Source organism: Lepidochelys kempii, chromosome 9, assembly GCF_965140265.1.
Source record: "Lepidochelys kempii isolate rLepKem1 chromosome 9, rLepKem1.hap2, whole genome shotgun sequence".
NCBI lineage: Eukaryota > Metazoa > Chordata > Testudines > Cheloniidae > Lepidochelys > Lepidochelys kempii.
In genome coordinates, this window is record NC_133264.1 from 55,123,660 (window position 1) to 55,146,639 (window position 22,980).

The window sequence follows — 22,980 nt, forward strand, 5'->3', positions numbered from 1 at the left end:
TTGTTGTAAGATAGTGACCTTCATGTCGGTGATTGCGTGACCAGAGAGATTGAAGTGTTCTCCGACTGGTTTATGAATAATTCTTGACATCTGATTTGTGTCCATTTATTCTTTTACGTAGAGACTGTCCAGTTTGACCAATGTAAATGGCAGAGGGGCATTGCTGGCACATGATGGCATATATCACATTGGTGGATGTGCAGGTGAACAAGCCTCTGATAGTGTGGCTGATGTTATTAGGCCCTGTGATGGTGTCCCCTGAATAGATATGTGGGCACAGTTGGCAACGGGTTAAACTTGGATTTAAACTTGGAGAGTGGTCAGTTTGGATGAGCTATTGCCAGCAGGAGAGTGAGTTTATGTGTGTGTGTGTGTGTGTGTGTGTGTGCCCCCAGGGAGGGGGGGTGAGAAAGCCTGGATCTGTGCTGGAAATGACCCACCTTGATTACCATGCACATTGTAGGGAGAGTGGTCACTTTGGATAAGCTATTACCAGCAGGAGATTGAGTTTGTGTGTGTGGTTTTTGGAGGGGGGTGAGGGGGTGAGAGAACCTGGATTTGTGCAGGAAATGGCCCACCTTGATTATTACACACATTGTGAAGAGAGTGGTCACTTCGGATGGGCTATTACCAGCAGGAGAGTGAGTTTGTGTGTGTGTGTGGGGGGGGGGGGGGGGGCGGAGGGTGAGAAAACCTGGATTTGTGCTGGAAATGGCCCAACCTGATGATCACTTTAGATAAGCTATTACCAGCAGGACAGTGGGGTGAGAGGGGGTATTGTTTCATGGTCTCTGTGTGTATATAATGTCTACTGCAGTTTCCACGGTATGCATCCAATGAAGTGAGCTGTAGCTCACGAAAGCTCATGCTCAAATAAATTGGTTAGTCTCTAAGGTGCCACAAGTACTCCTTTTCTTTTTGCAAAGACAGACTAACACGGCTGTTACTCTGAAACCTGTCATTATGCAAGGCACTGCATTTAGCCGTATGGAGTGGAAATCTATCAACTGCATGAAAAAACTTGTACAGATACAGACAGACATCATCTTCCTTTCCAAATGCAAACAGATGGACATCGTACCAAAAGGACTGAAGGTAAAAAATCCATTACAATCTACATACCACACAGACTATGCTGACAGCTTTTGCCACACGCTCTCAAAGAAACTGCGGAATCACCTGATCAACATCCTCTACAGCAAACAGGGAAAGATTAAGAATGAGCTCTCAAAAATGGATACTCTCATAAAAAACCAACCTTCCACACAAAGTTCCTCGTGGCTGGATTTTACTAAAACTAGACAAGCAATTTACAATGCACACTTTGCTTCTCTACAAAAGAAAAAGGACACTAAACTTTCTAAACTACTACATGCTACAAGGGGCCACAGCAATGGTTCCCTCAACCCACCCACCAATATTGTTAATCTATCCAACTATACTCTCAGCCCAGCAGAAGCAGCTGTCCTATCTCGGGGCCTCTCCTTCTGCCCCTCCACCCCCACGAACATGATACAGTTCTGTGGTGACCTAGAATCCCATTTTCGACGTCTCCGACTCAAGGAATATTTCCAAAATACCTCTGAACAACATACTAATCCACAGAGGCCTCCCTACCAACACTACAAAAAGAAGGATTCTAGGTGGACTCCTCCTGAAGGTCGAAACAGCAAACTGGACTTCTACATAGAGTGCTTCCGCCGACGTGCATGGGCTGAAATTGTGGAAAAGCAGCATCATTTGCCCCATAACCTCAGCCGTGTGGAACACAATGCCATCCACAGCCTCAGAAACAACTCTGACATCATAATCAAAAAGGCTGAAAAAGGAGGTGCTGTTGTCATCATGAATAGGTCGGAATATGAACAAGAGGCTGCTTGGCAGCTCTCCAACACCACTTTCTACAAGCCATTACCCTCTGATCCCACTGAGAGTTACCAAAAGCAACTACAGCATTTGCTCAAGAAACTTCCTGAAAAAGCACAAGATCAAATCCGCACAGACACACCCCTGGAACCCCGACCTGGGATATTCTATCTACTACCCAAGATCCATAAACCTGGAAATCCTGGGCACCCCATCATCTCAGGCATTGGCACCCTGACAGCAGGATTGTCTGGCTATGTAGACTGCCTCCTCAGGCCCTACGCTTCCAGCACTCCCAGCTACCTTCGAGACACCACTGACTTCCTGAGGAAACTTCAATCCATCGGCGATCTTCCTGATAACACCATCCTGGCCACTATGGATGTAGAAGCCCTCTACACCAACATTCCACACAAAGATGGACTACAAGCCGTCAAGAACACTATCCCCGATAATGTCACGGCTAACCTGGTGGCTGAACTTTGTGACTTTGTCCTTACCCATAACTATTTTACATTTGGGGACAATGTATACCTTCAGATCAGCGGCACTGCTATGGGTACCCGCATGGCCCCACAGTATGCCAACATTTTTATGGCTGATTTAGAACAACGCTTCCTCAGCTCTCGTCCCCTAAAGCCCCTACTCTACTTGCGCTACACTGATGACATCATCATCTGGACCCATGGAAAAGAAGCCCTTGTGGAATTCCACCATGATTTCAACAATTTCCATCCCACCATCAACCTCAGCCTGGTCCAGTCCACACAAGAGATCCACTTCCTGGACACTACAGTGCTAATAAACAATGGTCACATAAACACCACCCTATACCGGCAACCTACTGACCGCTATTCCTACCTACACCTTCCTGACCACACCACACGATCCATCGTCTACAGCCAAGCTCTGCGATACAACCGCATTTGCTCCAACCCCTCAGACAGAGACAAACACCTACAAGATCTCTATCAAGCTTTCTTACAACTACAATACCCACCTGCGGAAGTGAAGAAACAGATTGATAGAGCCAGAAGAGTTCCCAGAAGTCACCTACTACAGGACAGGCCTAACAAAGAAAATAACAGAAAGCCACTAGCCGTCACCTTCAGCCCCCAACTAAAACCCCTCCAACGAATTATTAAGGATCTACAACCTATCCTGAAGGATGACCCAACACTCTCACAAATCTTGGGAGACAGGCCAGTCCTTGCCTACAGACAGCCCCCCAACCTGAAGCAAATACTCACCAACAACCACATACCACACAACAGAACCACTAGCCCAGGAACCTATCCTTGCAACAAAGCCCGTTGCCAACTGTGCCCACATATCTATTCAGGGGACACCATCACAGGGCCTAATAACATCAGCCACACTATCAGAGGCTCGTTCACATGCACATCCACCAATGTGATATATGCCATCATGTGCCAGCAATGCCCCTCTGCCATTTACATTGGTCAAACTGGACAATCTCTACGTAAAAGAATAAATGGACACAAATCAGATGTCAAGAATTATAACATTCATAAACCAGTCGGAGAACACTTCAATCTCTCTGGTCATGCAATCACCGACATGAAGGTCACTATCTTACAACAAAAAAACTTCAAATCCAGACTCCAGCGAGAAACTGCTGAATTGGAATTCATTTGCAAATTGGATACTATTAATTTAGGCTTAAATAGAGACTGGGAGTGGCTAAGTCATTATGCAAGGTAGCCTATTTCCCCTTGCTTTTTCCTGACCCCCCCTCCCCCTCCGAGACGTTCTGGTTAAACTTGGATTTAAACTTGGAGAGTGGTCAGTTTGGATGAGCTATTGCCAGCAGGAGAGTGAGTTTATGTGTGTGTGTGTTCCCCCGGGGGGGGGGGGGGGGCCTGGATCTGTGCTGGAAATGACCCACCTTGATTACCATGCACATTGTAGGGAGATTTCAGAGGAACAGCCGTGTTAGTCTGTATTCGCAAAAAGAAAAGGAGTACTTGTGGCACCTTAGAGACTAACCAATTTATTTGAGCATGAGCTTTCGTGAGCTACAGCTCACTTCATCAGATGTTTACCGTGGAAACTGCAGCAGACTTTATATACACACAGAAATCATGATTGTTTCATGATTTCTGTGTGTATATAAAGTCTGCTGCAGTTTCCACGGTAAACATCTGATGAAGTGAGCTGTAGCTCACGAAAGCTCATGCTCAAATAAATTGGTTAGTCTCTAAGGTGCCACAAGTACTCCTTTTCTTATTGTAGGGAGAGTGGTCACTTTGGATGAGCTATTACCAGCAGGAGAGTGAGTTTAAGTGTGTATGGGGGTAGGGGGTGAGAAAACCTGGATTTATGCTGGAAATGGCCCACCTTGATTATCATGCACATTGTGAAGAGAGTGGTCACTTTGGATGGGCTATTACCAGCAGGAGAGTGAGTTTGTGTGTCGGGGGGCGGAGGGTGAGAAAACCTGGATTTGTGCTGGAAATGGCCCACCTGATGATCACTTTAGATAAGCTATTACCAGCAGGACAGTGGGGTGGGAGTAGGTATTGTTTCATATTCTCTGTGTATATATAATGTCTACTGCAGTTTCCACGGTATGCATCACGAAAGCTCATGCTCAAATAAATTGGTTAGTCTCTTAAGGTGCCACAAGTACTCCTTTTTTTTTTTTGCAAAGACAGACTAACACGGCTGTTACTCTGAAAGAAATTTCTAGTTACTAGGGCCACATTCTGCCCTTGGTTACAAATGTGTATCCCCATTAAAAAGAATGAGGTTGTGCAGATCTGAGGGTAGAACCTGGGCTACAGAATTATTAAATCTGGCCTACAAATGATGCACAAGCCAAAAAGAACACAGTTTGGCTTCCAGAACTGCAAACTCAGGCTAGGATCTGACAGTTAAAAGTCTTTTGACATGCAAGCAGAGCTCATTTCATTCAGAGTCAGTGAGCCACAATGTAGCTGGAAAGCCTATGATGCCATTTTACAGTTATTTTTCAGAGTAGTTCTCCACTCAAAGATCCCAAACTAAAATTACAAAAATCACAAATAAATACATTTTAAAACTATATATCTGAATGTGGTTCTTGACACAGATATAAAAATAAATAATTTGGGATGTGTAGATTACATTCTGAAAACATTCTACACTTGAAGCGATTACTAACACCTAAAGTAATGTAATGAATGCAGTGAATTCAGGTTCTTTAATTGCTGAGGTGTTAATGAGGTCATTAGTTGCTGCAGAGGAAGCAACACAATTTGTTTTGGCAGACAATATACTCTTTCAATTTACCATTAAAAGGCAGTGCCCCACTGTGTCTAAGCCAGTGTTTCTCAACCCTTTTGACACCAGGGAATGGCTTGCTGCCTTCCTAAACTGTGTCAGGGAGATCTCAGGGACAGGCGCTGGTCCATGAATCAGTCATTGAGAAACACTGGTCTAAACAACCAGAGGACATATCTTGCACTATGCTTTCCCTTTAGGTATTCGTTGCTTATTTTTGCCGCTTTTCATTCCATTAATTGCATTTTTAATATTATTTTACATGTGAATTTCTTTTAAGTAATATAGCGTGTGGAATAAAGTTTCACTTTGCACTATTAGGACACGATCCAAACACCACTGAAAGACTCCCACTGACTTCAGATGGGCTTTGGACCAATCCTTGAATATCTGAATAGTAAAGTATTATTTGAATAGTGACACCACTGTGCTAAGAGCACATTTTAATGCACATTACACATCATCATGTAAGAACATAAGAACAGCCATACTGGGTCAGACCAAAGGTCCATCTAGCCCAGTATCCTGTATTCCAACAGTGGCCAATGCCAGGTACTCCAGAATGAACAAAACAGGTAATAAAGTGATCCATCTCCCGTCGCCCATTCCCAGCTTCTGGCAAACAGAGGCTAGGGACACCATCCCTGCCCATCCTGGCTAACAACCATTGATGGACCTATCCTCCATGAATTTATCTAGTTCTTTTTTGAGCCCTGTTATAGTCTTGGCCTTCCCAACATCTCTGGCAAAGAGTTCCACAGGCTGACTGTGCGCTGTGTGAAAAAATACTTCCTTTTGTTTGTTTTAAACCTGATGCCCATTAATTTCATTTGGTGGTACCTACTTCATGTGTTAGGAGGAGGAGGAAATGACACTTCCTTATTTACTTTCTCCAGGCCAGTCATTATTTTATAGACTTCTATCATATCCTCCCTGAGTCGTCTCTTTTCCAAGCTGAAAAATCCTAGTCGCTCTTCATACGGCAGCAATTCCATACCCCTAATAATTTTTTGTTACCCTTTTCTGAACCTTTTCCAAGTCCAATATATCTTTTTTGAGATGGGGCGACCACATCTGCACACAGTATTCAAGATGTGGGCATATCATGGATTTATATAGAGGCAATATGATATTTTCTATCTTATTATCTATCCCTTTCTTAATGATTCCCAACATTCTGTTTGCTTTTTTGACTGCCCCTGCACATTGAGTGGATGTTTTCAGAGAACTATCCACAATGACTACAAGATCTCTTTCTTGAGCGGTAACAGCTAATTTAGACAGCATCATTTTATATATATAGTTGGGATTATGTTTTCTAATGTGTATTACTTTGCATTTATTAACACTGAATTTCATCTGCCATTTTGTTGCCCAGTTACCCAGTTTTGAGAGATCCCTTTGTTGCTCTTCGCAATCTTCCTGGGACTTAACTATCTTGAGTAGTTTTGTATCATCTGCAAATTTTGCCACCTCACTGTTTACCCCTTTTTCCAGATCATTTATGAATATGTTAAATAGGACTTGGCCCTGTACAGACCCCTTGGGTACATCACTATTTACCTCTGTCCATTCTGAAAACTGACCATTTATTCCTACCCTTTGTATCCTATCTTTTAACCAGTTACCAATCCATAAGAGAACCTTCCGTCTTATCCCATGACTGCTTACTTCACTTAATAGCCTTTGGTGAGGGACCTTGTCAAAGGCTTTCTGAAAATCTAAATATACTATATCCACTTGATCGCCCTTGTCCACATGCTTGTTGACAACCTCAAAGAATTCTAGTAGATTGGTGAGGCATGATTTCCCTTTACAAAAACCATGTTAACTATTCCCCAACAAATTATGTTCACCTGTGTGTCTGACTATTTTGTTCTTTACTATAGTTTCAACCAGTTTTTGTCACCTAAAAAGAATGGTTCAGGTTTGGGAATCTCACTCACATCCTCAACAGTGAAGACCAATGCAAAGAATTCATTTAGTTTCGCTGCAATGGCCTTATCATCCTTGAGTACTCCTTTAGCATCTTGATCATCCAGTGGCCCCACTGGTTGTTTAGCAGGCTTCCTGATTCTGACGTACTTAAAAAGTAATAGCAAAATTTTTTGAGTCTTTGCTTAGCTGTTCTTCAAATTCTTTTTGGGCCTTCCTAATTATATTTTTATACTTCATTTGCCAGAGTTTATGCTTCTTTCTATTTTCCTCATTAAGATTTAACTTTCACTTTTTAAAGGATGCCTTTTTGCTTCTCACTGCTTCTTTTACTTTGTTGTTTAGCCATGGTGGCTCTTTCTTGGTTCTCTTATTATGTTTTTTAATTTGCAGTATACATTTAAGTTGAGCTTCTATTATGGTGTCTTTAAAAAGTTTCCATGCAGCTTGCAGAGATTTTACTTTTGGTGCTGTACCTTTTAATTTCTGTTTAACTAACCTAATTTTTGTGTAGTTCCCCTTTCTGAAATTAAATGCTACAGTGTTGGGCCATTGTGGTGTTTTCCTGCCACATGGATATTAAATTTAATTATATTATATCAACTCCTCTTGAGGGTTCCAGGACTAGCTGCTCCAAGAAGCAGTAATTTAAGGTGTCAAGAAACTTTATTTCTGCATCCGCTGACATGTACCCAGTCAATATGGGGATAGTTGAAATCCCCCATTATTATTGAGTTTTTTATTTTAATAGCCTCTCTAATCTCCCTGAGCATTTCATGGTCACTATCACCATCCTGGTCAGGTGATCTGTAATATATCCCTACTGCTATATTCTTATTATTCAAGCATGGAATTACTATCCATAGAGATTCTATGGTACAGTTTGGTTCATTTAAGATTTTTACTTCATTTGATTCTACGTTTTCTTTCACATACAGTGCCACTCCCTCACCAGCATGACCTATTCTGTCCTTTCAATATATTTTGTATCCTGGTATTATTGTGTCCCATTGATTATCCTCATTCCACCAAGTTTCTGTGATGCCTATTATATCAATATCCTCATTTAATAGAGGCACTCTAGTCCACTTATCTTATTATTTAGACTTCTAACACTGGTATATAAGCACTTTAAAAACTTGTCACTTTTTAGCTGTCTGCCATTACATGATGTAATTGAATGGGACTTTTTTTCTTTTGACTATTTCTCATCAGATCCTACCTGTATTTTATCATCTTCCATCCTCGCCTCCTTATTAGGACATAGGGAATCTCCATTTATAGATTCTCCCCTAAGGCATGTTCGTACCATGTGCTCCTCTGTACCTGTCGGCTTTCTCCCAGCCCTTAGTTTAAAAACTGCTCTACGACCATTTTAATGTAACGTGTTCCTTTTCCTGGATATTTCAAAATACTGCTTTTAATTAAAACAAACAAACAAAGACCATAATCTGAACTTATTCTCTGCAAAACTGTTCTTTAAAATCATTTAAAAAACAGGTGGGCTATAGAGGCATAAAAAAAACCCTCAGCAATTTCTTTTGCCTCTACAATTTTTAATTCATAGATTTTCCACTCTTTTTTCACACACTATGGCTTTGACCCACTAAAGCACTTTTAAACACAACTATAACTTAATGGAACTACTCACACGTAAAAGTTTTGCTCCTGCTTAAGAACTTTACTGGAGCGGCCCAATTTGTTTTAAAAATTTTCACTCTTAATTTTAAAGGTTATGATCAGAATGTGAATTTACTGATTTTCATATTTCTAAAAATATACTTGAGTAACCAAAGCATCTTCAAAGATCATATTGCATTTGTCATAATATCTTCTCTTACTTTTCACTCCATGAAGTCGGTTTTAGCCCACAAAAACTTATTTGCAAATAAATTTGTTTGTCTCTAAGGTGCCACAAGGACTCTTCATTGTTTTTGCTGATACAGACTAACACAGCTACCACTCTGAAACCTGTCATAGTATCTTAGTATCATAGGTAGCATATATTAAAAACTTTTATAAAATGTTATATCAATATAGTATAATATTTACTTCAGCATGACAGTCTAAGGTGAGGCTGCCATCATGCAACTTGATCATGCAAGACTACTGTGTTTATATCCAGTTTGGGGCTTAACTTATGAACCTCTGAAACAGCTACATGTTGCAATGAAAATAGCAGCTCAAATTCAGATATTGTAACAACATAATAGGACTAATGTTCTAATATCTTTTTATGCTAGATCACACACTTTTGGCATGGAATCAGAGACATCTCCTTGACTACTAAGAAAACAATGCAACAGGTTTTTTTTACATCTAAGCAGTTCAAGTATGGAAAGCAATTCTACTTTTCAGAAAGTTCTAAAACCAATAGTTAAAAAAAAAAAAAAAAAAAAAAAAATCCAGTTCGCCTTAGTTATGTAACCAGATGCACTGATTTCAAAGGGACTACCTTGCATGAGTAAGGCAAGCAAGATTTAGCTGTATATTAAGTATGCTGTTCTGGAGGAGAACATGTAACACAGAAAATATGAGTACATGACCTACTTGTCGCCATGCATTATGCTACAATCACTGATGGTTAGTTATAAGGATATAGAGCAGATTGCCTAAGAGAGGCTGAACCAGAGCTAATAGGAGAATGTCTCTGACATAAATGGTGCTTTTAGGATGAAATCTGAATTTTTCTTCTCATCTGTACTCGTAATAAAGGGATTCAAACAAAACAGTAACTTGAGCACTATTTGCCTCGTCTACACTACCCTCCCAAATGCCTACAAAAAGAAAACTAAGCTGGGAAATCCGATAATAAAACTCCTGGGAGTCTTAGCCGAGGAGAACCAACATTTAATCTATTTGAAACACAAGTGTAAAGAAAAATAAAAGCTAAAAAGCCCATTTTGTCATTCATATCAAAGGTTTCCTCATTTTATTGTACACACAACTTAAAAAGTTCTGAATAAGTACAAATCTTTAGGTTTATAATCAGCAATTTCAACAGAAAACAAAGATGTAAAACTCCCCAAACAAATAATTCAACAACAACGTTTACTGTATAAAAAAAAAAAGATCAAGTTCCAAAAGATCAATGTATTAAGAAATTCCAGTCCCCTTTGCATTGTTAGTTTCTGCAAAGATTAGCACCTATTAAACTGGGGATCACTTCAGGCTAAGGCACAAGTGGTTTTGTGAGCTGAACGTACAGTACACCTGCACATTCTGGTGATAGGTCTTTGGACTTTCTTACCAATGTTTAGAACTCTGCCACAAATAGTATTACTGACTGAAGTCAGAGCCCTACACATTGAAGCTATAGTAGAATATTGTGATTTCATAGAATTTACAGTAATGTCTTTCCATCCGATGAAGTGAGTTGTAGCTCACGAAAGCTCATGCTCAAATAAATTGGTTAGTCTCTAAGGTGCCACAAGTACTCCTTTTCTTTTTGTCTTTCCACAGGTTACACATCTTAGTTTTAGTTATTTGAGAAGCACTCCAGATTCAAAACCCACTAAGTTATTCTTCACTCAGTAGATTAATCTTCTAATAACCCACAGAGAGGTAAGTGAATTAAATGTACTTTGCAATATACATTTGGAGCTGTAAAAATCTCACAATATCCATATATTTGGTACGTATGTATACTCATACATATACACATAGCATTTGTGATGAGTTCAGTGTTAGAACAGCTACAGTGCAGATGACAACTATGAGAGTTTGCACTGAGAATTGTGCTATATACCTATTCAGTGCATTAATATCTAATAATTAAGGCTGAGCACCCTTTGCAAAATGACAATAATAGGAATGACTTACCAACAGGTTTGCAGCAAAACAACAACATAATAATTAACAGGATTTTTTTTTTTGTTACTGTTTTCCCACAATCTTATCAAGACTTGCAAGAAACAAAATTAAACAAAAAACCACCACCACCTAATATCACAGGATAAGGGAGTTCAATACTTGTTTTATCCATTAACTCTGAGGTTACTGGGCTTTTAAGTGAAACTTGATAGAAAAATCAATATATTTCCTACTCCATATGAATGATAAAATATGAATAATTTCTGGGAAATAGACAAAATGTTACTTTAATGACTCATGATTATTTTAAAATTACGAAGTATATACCACAACACACTAATACGAATGTAGTAAACTTTACCAAGACTTAACTGGATGGCTGTTTGATCACAGAATGTTCTCTGACCTTTGTTTTGTAAATCAAATGAACTACAATAACTACACATACCAAGACTAAAATGTGCTCTTACAGTGCTTCACATTTGGTGAAAAACATATTCTTAAGTGATGAGTGGGTGTAAATATACATACAGAGAAATATAGGTACATATTATTTTATGGAGCTCTAAGCCCTGCAATGCATTTTTAAATAGCTTTCTGTTGAACTGTGAAATGCAGTCAAATACCTTATGTCTAGACCTAAATCCATTAGTAGGCTATAGCTACAGTGGTGAAGAATCACTATTGTTTATGTCTATTCTATAAATGCATTTGTTTATATACAAATACCTGATTAAACATTTAGCAGTTGTTAATGCAGGGTCCCATGCCATGTAGGGGAATTCAGAGGCAGAAGGGATGAATGGCCCCAAATCTCTCAGAGGAAGGAGAGCAGTGTTTCTATGGCATGCTCCCCCTTCATTTGCAAGTATGAGGACATGGACTGTGGGGTAGAATAGTATACTGGAGTATGTATAGGTGAATAGCTGCTTTTCGCATCATGGCTTGGCTATTGGCCCAGTAGAGGTGAAACCTGCGCAGTAGTTAATGACAGCTGACCAACATTACGTCCCTTCCATGCCTTCCATTCATGAGGTCAGAAATCATCCTTAGAAGTGATGCTGCCAGGAAGTACCATGGAAAGGCTGCTAGCCTTTGGCTTGCCACTGCCCAAATCCGAACAAATGAGTCTTGTGTCCAGGCTTCCCACCATTATTTTTCAAAATCTTCCCTGTTCAGGGGAACTTGGATAAGAGACTCCGCAAGGATCATCTTCTAAAGTTTCCCATGTAATTCCTTTCCCCCACCCCCACCCCAATCCATCTGTAACATGGTGCCCATAACTTATTTTCATACTCACGTTCTCCTTTCACTCCAAAAACCATAGTTCTCTATGTAAGTATCCAGCACCTTCTTTTAAAATTGAGTAGCACACTATTAACTTTCTTTAAACAACCATTTTTATGTTCAGATTAAAAATATTCAATATCAACAACTATTATTTAATAGAACTGAAGTTGTGAGAAACCGAAAACAAAACTGAAAGTCTGCTAGCGTGTTTAACATTTAGGATGTTATGCTTAGGTATTGAAATACACATTGCACCACATAACAAACTGTACTAGCAAGGTAAAACAGCCTTAGTGGAGAATTGAGAGCCTGCCTTCTCACCTTCTTCCTGGGCTGGTCCAACCAGAGACACATCCATGGGGAGAGGAGTAGGTGTGGCAGGATGCTGTGACTGCTGCCAGGGAAAAGAGCTAGCTAGCCACACTGGTTTATGCTAGAACTGACACCTAGACTGCTGAAAGGCACTGAACCCAATAATCTCTCTAGAAGAGGACTGTATCTTTGCACCACCCACGAGGATGCTTCTGAGAGTCTGTCTCTCCCCTGACAATAGATCAGCAAGATTAAGTGAATTTGAAGTCTGACCATCTGTAGGAAATGCTACAAAACATTCTTCTTTGACAAAGCCTGTCACAAGACACTAGAAGACTAACATCCCGCTTCTACCTGCCCCCAAAAACAACACACAAAACCTCTCACGATTAACTAAAATTAAATAGACAAACACACAACTCTACCCCAAGCCAAGTTTGTATACTCTAAAAAGGGAAAAGAACCAGAGATTATAAAATTCATTTGGGATTTTGTACTGCTAATTGATTTTACATGGAGGCATTCAGATTCTAGAATTATGGGTGGTATTATAAAAACCGTAAGAGAAACATCTCCATCTGCCCCCACCAATAGCACAGGGGTTTGAAGTCCCTCCATCAGTCTGCTAGCCAACACTTAAGTTTTGGTTACCTAGCCCCTTTATGGTATTTAGGTCAGCATTAGAAGAGTGTTTCCCCATTCTGTCTCCCACATCCCAGCTTCCTGGAGGAGAATGTAAAAGGAGAAATACCTGTTGCCCACTCTAGTGTGCTATTTTAGCAGCTGGATACTGCCTTTTAGCTCTGCTTGTGTGGTTTTGATCAGCATGTCCTTATCAGAGTATTCCCAACCCCGGTCTTTGGAAAAAAACTGGAGTCAGATGCTGTGGAAGAAAAAATGACTTACCTGCTGTTATGCGTCACTAAAAATACTATTTTAATGGATTCATATTTTTTGCCCCAAAAAATTGTCTATCTGTCTCATACTAGAAGCCAAAGAATCAAGAACTGGAATCCAGTCATTATGGTATCTTTCAAGAATGAAGCATGAGTTTAAATTAAAGCATTACCTTTTGTTTTTTTTTAACAAATCCTGGGGTTTGTAAATGCCATTAAAAGATACACAGGATTGCAAAGTGCAGATAGTTTTAAACTTTTCTACCCCTACCTTTTAAAGACTAACTACATCTCAAGAAAAAAATATTAGTAAGCTTTCATATATCATTATAAAGAGCTTTTTCAAAGTGCTTCTGAGAATTTGGAGTGGAACTTTGTGGTTTTTTTTTAAAATACAGACTCAGTCAATCCTTAGGAAAGCCCTTGTGACACAAAGTCCTACATATAGACAAAAGGCAATTTTTAACCTTTAATATCTTGGAATTTTTCAAAAGAATCAGAAATTGTCCCTGCCTATATTACTATCCAAAGACTTGTCTCCCACTCTCCATCCCCTAAAAGAGAATTCTCCAATTAAAGCCTTTTTCAATGAAAAAATAAACTAATTATTGCATGACCAGCACCAGCTCGGTGAGATAGCCAAAGAACAAAAAGTTTGTCTCCTTCAGCTGCCTATTTACTGATGCCATATTCCACATTCCTGACATTTCCACAAATAGAAATCAGCTCAACAACAAGAGGCAAAATGATTAACATATAGAGGGGAGAGAGAGAGACAGACAGAGAGAGAGAACTGCGATTTAAAGAAACAGAACAGCCACAAACACTTGAAAAATGGCACAGCTAATACTTCACCATATGGTGGTATAGGTATGCTTTGATTTTCTAATGCCAGTCAGCAAATGCAAACTCCTGACACCTCCTAGTGCAACAATAGGGATTCCACTCAAACACAATCAGTGGAATGAGTACACATACTGAATGCTTTAAGGAACGATCATGTCTGTAGAAGGAATAATTAGAATAGACTACAAACAAGAAAAGAATAAGTGAATGAGGGACAATCACCCCATTAAGTTTTATTGCACATTGAAAGAACTTTCCTTGCAATGTTTCATTAGGATTCCCTAAGAGATTTTTAAGTGGCCTACCAAGTATGAAGGTTCCTTTGCAACACATCAGTCCCTTACACAGGAAACACCATATAAACATTAATGGAAAGCACATAATATGAATAAATTAATTATGCTAATTTATGCACCCTGTTTATTTTGGAGGGAATGCAATGAAGTGATATTGAACTGTTATCCCATTTAAGAAAGGCGGGTTCAGAATCTGGACTACAGGGAATATAAACCAAATTGCCTCAAGAGGCGATGCTTTTGACCCCAAACCTGCTACAGGGATATTTTTTATTTTAAACTTGTTTCTTGCACAAGGCCCTCAAAATTTTGCATCTCAGAATTCCAGCCCCTACCAAGAATATTTATTAGGTGGACTGAGAGTAAGTTAGTTTGATAACCTTCACCATCACTAATTTAATGAATAAGTACAATAGATACAATCACTAAAATCTATATTTTCACCTTTTCAATTATACTTTCACTATGAATCATTTCATATAAAGTCACCTGTCTAAAAATGCCTGTGAAGATTAAAACAGTGGCTGATGGTATTCACTTTTTTTTTTTTTAACTTTACACCAACTCTTTATTTCCCTGAAAGGAACCATCTTATTTCAATAGCGTTCTGCTGAATACAGTGCAGAGTTTAAATTAAAGACAGCTATTGCCTGTTTTATCTTTTAACATTTCTCCCAGACCAAGCAAGCTTTAATTACATTAAATTGCAGCCATTTTTCTGCAGTGTAATTGATTAAATTAAGACAAAGAAGATGAGAAAGTTCAATAAGGAGTTAAGTGCCTTTATAATCTATGTGTCTCCCTCCAAACAGCTGAAAAACAGCAAGGAACTTGTTCATTGCTGGACTGTTGTTGATCACAATGTGCCTTTAAGTTCAACAATCCTCTTCAGGGGTAGATCAGGTGATGCCCAACATGCATTTGCTCCTGTACACATGCTCCTCTTCTAAATTGCCATCTAAGAGTTTGATTCTTTGAGGTGTATGCCACATTTTTGTTGCATAAACTTGACATTTTAAGAATTATCTTCATGGTTGATTCACAGATTGTCCACCTTTGTCTCAAGAAACAGCACAGAGTCTTACTGCATTGCAGGACCACAACCTATGTATTGGATCTGGCCTGTTAACAACTGACCTACAAGCAGCAGCATCTCATACTGATGTCAGAGAAAGTGCACACCAGACTAAATCTGACATGACATAAACATGTTTCCGTGAAAGTAAGCTATAATAGGACTATAATTTTTCTTAATTCTGGTTGGCCCAACTGACAATACTAATCCTTTTGGAAGTTTCTTAAATTTAGCATTTTGCATAAATCACAGCTGGTTATAGACTTTGTGGATACACATATTTCAATAACAAAGCTGGGATACTTCAAGGGAAAATAAAGAGGAGGAGAGAAACAAAAATCAACTATATTATGCAAATTAAAATCCAGCCACTGAAATAAAAGTTTTCCACCTCAAAAATTATTTAAATTATACCTCTGAATTGAAACCTAGTTCCAAACAGCATAGGTGGATACCTCAAACATCAAACTATCAATCAATTATTGATGTGCGTTTTTCCTGTTTGGTCTTCTTGGGCAAGATTCTTTAAATTATTCTGAAAATCAAAAGTGAAGTTCTCACCAGTTGCTTGAACAAAGGGGTTGCTGAAGAAGTGGCTTATATCCACTGGAGCTGCACCTTCCGAATCCCAGGAATCTGTATCTGTACTGGTAGAGTCTTCTGTAGTGGTAAGTGGATAGCTTAGCTGCTCCAACTGGTCAATGATGTCAGTGAACTGAAAGGCTGAGCTGGATTCAGAGCGAACCGAGTAGGCTGGAAAGTTCACCATAGAACTAGCTTCAGAATGATTAGCAGAGCTATATGTGTGAAAGGATGATGTACCATTCAGTGGCAAATTATTGAGGGAACTGCTTTCAGAACGGTTGTTTATGAGTGAACTGGTTTCAGAAGGACTCAAAAGACTTTGCATTCTGCTTGCTTGTGCTTTAACCTCAAACAATTCCGATGTATCTGATGGTCTCTCATTGCCATTGAAATCACTTCCTTCTTCAAATTCAAATTCATCTTCCATGTTCATATCTACTGCTTCTGTGGAGTATCTGTCAGGGCTTGACTGAGAAGACACCATATTTTGCTGAAGCATATCCTTAGTTAGTTTAGTTGAATCTGATGCATGCCTAGATAAATCAGACCCTATTAGGTCTAAGCCACTGTACACATATGAAAATGCCTCAGATCCCCCAGCAAAAAAGGAGATTTCTGTTGGGTCATCATCAATAAATTCTTCTGAAACCTGCAGCTGGGAATTCGTCAATGTGAAAAGAGGGTCACCCCTACCACAATACTGATGCTTTTTATCAGTAATAAAAACACCTGTGGTACAGTCATCCTCATCATTGTCATTTTTACAGATAACCCTGCTCTCCTTGTTACCCTTCTCTATTTCTAGATCTAAACCACAACTATTCTCAACACCAGGACAAGCGAGGCTGCAGTTTCCTACAACATTACAAAACCCAACACCTTGGAATGACTGGAGTATGGGAGATCCAGGCTGCTGTGTCGCTTTCTTCTCAGTTTCTTCAGATGGTGTTGCAATACTCTTTTCTGTTGTTGAGCTCCTCGTGTACGGTGCTCTGGGGTCCAAGAAGGAACGATTCATCTCTGTACAGATGGGCAGGTCAGTAGTGGTAGTGAATGATGTATAAACTGAATGGAAGGAGGCAGATACTGAGGCATGGGACTCAGGAGCACCTAAGCCCTCGGTAAATGAGACACTCTGAAGTGGAAAAAAAATAGAATAGGTAAAAAAGTGTTTTTATCATACACAGAAAAAATACTACCTCTGATATCTGATTCAGTAAGAGTGTGTACTAGAAAGATTTTCTACAAATACAGCTCATATAGAAAAAAAGACCAAAATCTCCAGAAAGATAAAAACTCACCTTTTACAACTTCTGATGATCAGTTATCAAATTATTCCCGTAATTTTTAAACCCTCTGCCAACAGAGCAAACAAGAAAATACCCACATGGGATTGGAGGGAATTCACAAAACATTTAGGGCCAAGTCCTGAAGTGCTTGCTTCAACACATGCTTGTATGACAGAGACATTTGATCTGAGACACATGAACAGGACTGAGTATCTCAAGGAATAAGTATGAAAATTACTTTTCAATTATGTGAAGTGTGAAAGATGAGCCATGTGAGTCAATTCAACCTATCTGAAGTACCCACTAAAATTAGTACCACAGGAAAAAAATTATGCACAGGCATGAAGATTAAACAGTGAAAGTGATTCTGGATCAACAAGACAACATAATCAACTTTCCCTATACTGCCAAACTGGAAAGCTGGCTATCAGTCTTACTGACCAGAATATTTAGAGTGGTGCAGGACTAACCTGTTTTGGCACATCTGTGTTCGAAGTGTGAGCAAACACTCTAGCTTTGCTGTGCCTCCTGAAAGACAGAGTATGCTGTAAGGAACTAAGAAATCAATCAGCCTTTCTTCTCCCCTACTCAACTTCACTCATTCTACCCACCCACACAAAAGAGTAAAAAGATGTTATATCCCCCATTCAGCGATGAGTAAATGAAGGTACAGCAAAGACATGAAATATTTGTGAATTACTACAAAACACAGAAGACAATTACAGAAAACAGAGACTCTAGATTCAGACCATTCATGTCTTCAAAGGAGAACGCAAAGGCAACTGCAAGGGCATGGGAGAATAGAAGAATGAGGCAGCATAAAGATGTCTGTTCTTTTTTTAAAAAATTTCTCTTCTCATCAAAGCACACAAATATCCATAAATTAATATGGTGTCAAAACAGAGAGCAAGTCAATTCATGTGCAACACTTATGCTAAGTACATTGTTGGTTAACTGTATACAATATATGGTATGTAATAGTACCCATTTTCCATGAAAAAAAAAAGCCCTTTTTATAAATTATACAAGCTGGTGATCTGAGCCCATGTAACGGTTTCAGAAAATCCCTGCTCAAGACAGGAAGCTGATCAGAAGTCCAAATCGTCAATATACATTTTTTATGGAATTTTCCACGGTTTTATCACTCAGATTAATGTCCCGTAGACCTTTTCTTATTTTGTGAAAACTGCCTTTGGAATGCATTTTCTAACTGCATTTCATGTAAACCATACACCCGCAAGAAAACCACATGGACTAAAAGGAAGGATGACATCTCCTTGAAACATTTCCTACTAGTAGTTAGAGTGTGTGTGCACACTTGAGAGAGAGAGAGAGATTCAAAAAATAAATCAAAGGCAGAATACAATTTCAAGTCCCTGCTCTGCCACAAACTTCCTGTGTGACTTTGGGCAAGTCACTTAGCCTCTCTGTGCCTCTGTTCCTTAGAATTGTATAATTAAAAAAAGAAATGTCTCAAAGCAGCAATTTCATTAAAAGTGAGATTTAGGATATCAACCTAGGGGCTCCAAGAGTCTCAAATTAATGTCACATTTTAAAAATCATGGGTTTTACCTTTCATAGGGAGTTTTCTTCATCCCACTGTCTTTAACATAATCCACCAGCTGTTTCTGTGTTCGTCCACTGTGAACCCATGCAAAGTACAAATATTATAAAAATCATCACAGAAGGAGTAGATAAAAATGTCCAGGTTTGGAACAAAGAATGGTTATGCATCAGGAACAGATTCTGAAACTTTTAACTTCAGTGAATTACTTTAAAGCACTTTTTCATCATGATTTAATTTCCTAACTATAAAAGGTTGTGCTATAAATATGCTGAGTTATGCTACGTCATACCTGTATCTGAATGAAGACCCTCTGCTGAAGAAGACTGCTTTAGCCTTTGGTTTTGGTTGATCAAACAACCTGAAGAAAGTGTGATATTCCACACAGATTTTCCAGAAGTTTTTACACTCATCCCTACTGCCAAACAGAAACTCCAGCGTATCCTGATATGGACCCTAGGAGCAAAACAGACACTCAAGTAACACACACAAGAACACTGAAGAAAGGCAAGAAAATAGCATGTACACTCCACCACAGATGGCACAGATACTGAATTGCAATGGGCTGCAATATTTTTGTCTCCATGTGGTCTGAGCCATGTCACATATAAAAATCTTTATTTTAGTAAGCCCTTGGGGCATTTGGTAAAGTTTTGAATGTAGTTTTAAAATGTGCAATCTGAAACATCCTAAAATGTTTTTATTCATGCTTTAGAAAAATGCAAAAGTGCTTTAAAATAAACTTGATAAAAACTTTTAAAATTATATTAAATATAGATCATATTAGTAAAAGTGGATTATTAAATTAGTAATGTGTCTGAAAGAAATAATGAAGATATTTAATCACAAGGCTTATTTTAAAATATGTTTTCTTAAAAGTGCTAATGGTTATCTTACTTCCTGGGGTTTGTTAGATTTCTTCTTTCATTTAACTGTTTGAACTTAAGAACTACTAATAGACTTGGCTGCACCTAAAAAAATCCACCAAAGATAAAAACAGATGTCTAGGTTTTGTAACTGATGATGCAAATTTGCGGGAAAGCAAATCCAAAGTAGAGGATATCTCACTGAAAAAACTCTTCCTACCAGCCCCCTTCCATTGAACACTGGGGGTGTGTGTGTGTGTCATACTTTTAAGAGTCTTAGCTTATCTCAATTGGCATAGTATCACATGAGGAGTTAAGTGGCTTCAGAGGTACCCACAGCCGCCAACTATATAGGGATAATGTACATTAAAACCAACATCATCAATTACACCTGGAAACAAGCCATAAGCTGGTGCAGATTGGATGGCACAGGTATGATGAACTCTCTCTGATAAGCACTACTTAGCAAGCAGGCATTCCGCACCAAGCGGAGAGTGGACCAGATGATATGTCTGGGGCAAGAAAGCAGAAGGAGACTCCGCTGGTTGGAAGGCATGAGATGCGATGTCCTGAGGTTGGGGGTTCCACGACCACCACTCCCAAGAGGAGAAGGCGGGTGGTGGTGGTCGGGGACTCTCTCCTCCGGGGGACTGAGTCATCTATCTGCTGCCCTGACCGGGAAAACCGAGAAGTCTGCTGCTTGCCAGGGGCTAAGATTCGTAATGTGATGGAGAGACTGCCGAGACTCATCAAGCCCTCGGATCGCTACCCCTTCCTGCTTCTCCACGTGGGCACCAATGATACTGCCAAGAATGACCTTGAGCGGATCACTGCGGACTATGTGGCTCTAGTAAGAAGGATAAAGGAGTTGGAGGCGCAAGTGGTGTTCTCGTCCATCCTCCCCGTGGAAGGAAAAGGCCTAGGTAGGGAGCGTCGAATCGTGGAAGTCAACGAATGGCTACGAAGGTGGTGTTGGAGAGAAGGCTTTGGTTTCTTTGACCATGGGATGGTGTTCCATGAAGGAGGAGTGCTGGGCAGAGACGGGCTCCATCTTACGAAGAGAGGGAAGAGCATCTTTGCCAGCAGGCTGGCTAACCTAGTGAGGAGGGCTTTAAACTAGGTTCACCGGGGGAAGGAGACCAAAGCCCTGAGGTAAGTGGGAAAGCGGGATACCGGGAGGAAGCACAGGCAGGAATGTCTGTGAGGGGAGGGCTCCTGCCTCATACTGGGAATGAGGGGCGATCAACAGGTTATCTCAAGTGCTTATATACAAATGCACAAAGCCTTGGAAACAAGCAGGGAGAACTGGAGGTCCTGGTGATGTCAAGGAACTATGACGTGATCGGAATAACAGAGACTTGGTGGGATAACTCACATGACTGGAGTACTGTCATGGATGGTTATAAACTGTTCAGGAAGGACAGGCAGGGCAGAAAAGGTGGGGGAGTAGCACTGTATGTAAGGGAGCAGTATGACTGCTCAGAGCTCCGGTACGAAACTGCAGAAAAACCTGAGTGTCTCTGGATTAAGTTTAGAAGTGTGTGCAACAAGAGTGATGTAGTGGTGGGAGTCTGCTATAGACCACCGGACCAGGGGGATGAGGTAGATGAGGCTTTCTTCCGGCAGCTCACGGAAGCTACTAGATCGCATGCCCTGATTCTCATGGGTGACTTTAATTTTCCTGATATCTGCTGGGAGAGCAATACAGAGGTGCATAGACAATCCAGGAAGTTTTTGGAAAGCGTAGGGGACAATTTCCTGGCGCAAGTGCTAGAGGAGCCAACTGGGGGGGGGGGGCCGCTTTTCTTGACCTGCTGCTCACAAACCGGGTAGAATTAGTGGGGGAAGCAAAAGTGGATGGGAATCTGGGAGGCAGTGACCATGAGTTGGTTGAGTTCAGAATCCTGACACAGGGAAGAAAGGTAAGCAGCAGGATACGGACCCTGGACTTCAGGAAAGCAGACTTCGACTCCCTCAGGGAACGGATGGCCAGGATCCCCTGGGGGACTAACTTGAAGGGGAAAGGAGTCCAGGAGAGCTGGCTGTATTTCAAGGAATCCCTGTTGAGGTTACAGGGACAAACCATCCCAATGAGTCGAAAGAATAGTAAATATCGCACGCGACCAGCTTGGCTTAATGGTGAAATCCTAGCGGATCTTAAACATAAAAAAGAAGCTTACAAGAAGTGGAAGGTTGGACATATGACCAGGGAAGAGTATAAAAATATTGCTCGGGCATGTAGGAATGATATCAGGAGGGCCAAATCGCACCTGGAGCTGCAGCTAGCCAGAGATGTCAAGAGTAACAAGAAGGGTTTCTTCAGGTATGTTGGCAACAAGAAGAAAGCCAAGGAATGTGTGGGCCCCTTACTGAATGAGGGAGGCAACCTAGTGACAGAGGATGTGGAAAAAGCTAATGTACTCAATGCTTTTTTTGCCTCTGTTTTCACTAACAAGGTCAGCTCCCAGACTGCTGCGCTGGGCATCACAAAATGGGGAAGAGATGGCCAGCCCTCTGTGGAGATAGAGGTGGTTAGGGACTATTTAGAAAAGCTGGACGTGCACAGGTCCATGGGGCCGGACGAGTTGCATCCGAGAGTGCTGAAGGAATTGGCGGCTGTGATTGCAGAGCCATTGGCCATTATCTTTGAAAACTCGTGGCGAACCGGGGAAGTCCCGGATGACTGGAAAAAGGCTAATGTAGTGCCAATCTTTAAAAAAGGGAAGAAGGAGGATCCTGGGAACTACAGGCCAGTCAGCCTCACCTCAGTCCCTGGAAAAATCATGGAGCAGGTCCTCAAAGAATCAATCCTGAAGCACTTGCATGAGAGGAAAGTGATCAGGAACAGCCAGCATGGATTCACCAAGGGAAGGTCATGCCTGACTAATCTAATCGCCTTTTATGATGAGATTACTGGTTCTGTGGATGAAGGGAAAGCAGTGGATGTATTGTTTCTTGACTTTAGCAAAACTTTTGACACGGTCTCCCACAGTATTCTTGTCAGCAAGTTAAGGAAGTATGGGCTGGATGAATGCACTATAAGGTGGGTAGAAAGCTGGCTA

General features: G+C 40.3%; 1 protein-coding gene across 19 annotated transcripts in view; it reads right to left on the reverse strand.

Annotated features, from left to right (window-relative positions):
* Window positions 1-22,980, reverse strand: part of FARP2 (FERM, ARH/RhoGEF and pleckstrin domain protein 2) — a 272,153-nt gene that overhangs the window by 54,165 nt on the left and 195,008 nt on the right. For 18 of the 19 annotated variants that reach the window (XR_012160855.1, XR_012160856.1, XR_012160858.1 and 15 more), the window contains 4 exons: window positions 19,345-19,508; window positions 19,061-19,129; window positions 17,959-18,016; window positions 16,176-17,334 (listed from right to left, as the gene is read on the reverse strand). Coding sequence is in view for 15 of the 19 variants with exons in the window: in XM_073360436.1 (XP_073216537.1) it covers window positions 16,176-17,334; window positions 17,959-18,016; window positions 19,061-19,129; window positions 19,345-19,508 (1,450 nt within the window). In the remaining 4 variants the exon portion in view is untranslated. The remainder of the gene's footprint in view (window positions 1-16,175; window positions 17,335-17,958; window positions 18,017-19,060; window positions 19,130-19,344; window positions 19,509-22,980) is intronic. The other variant, XM_073360445.1, reaches the window with a different exon arrangement.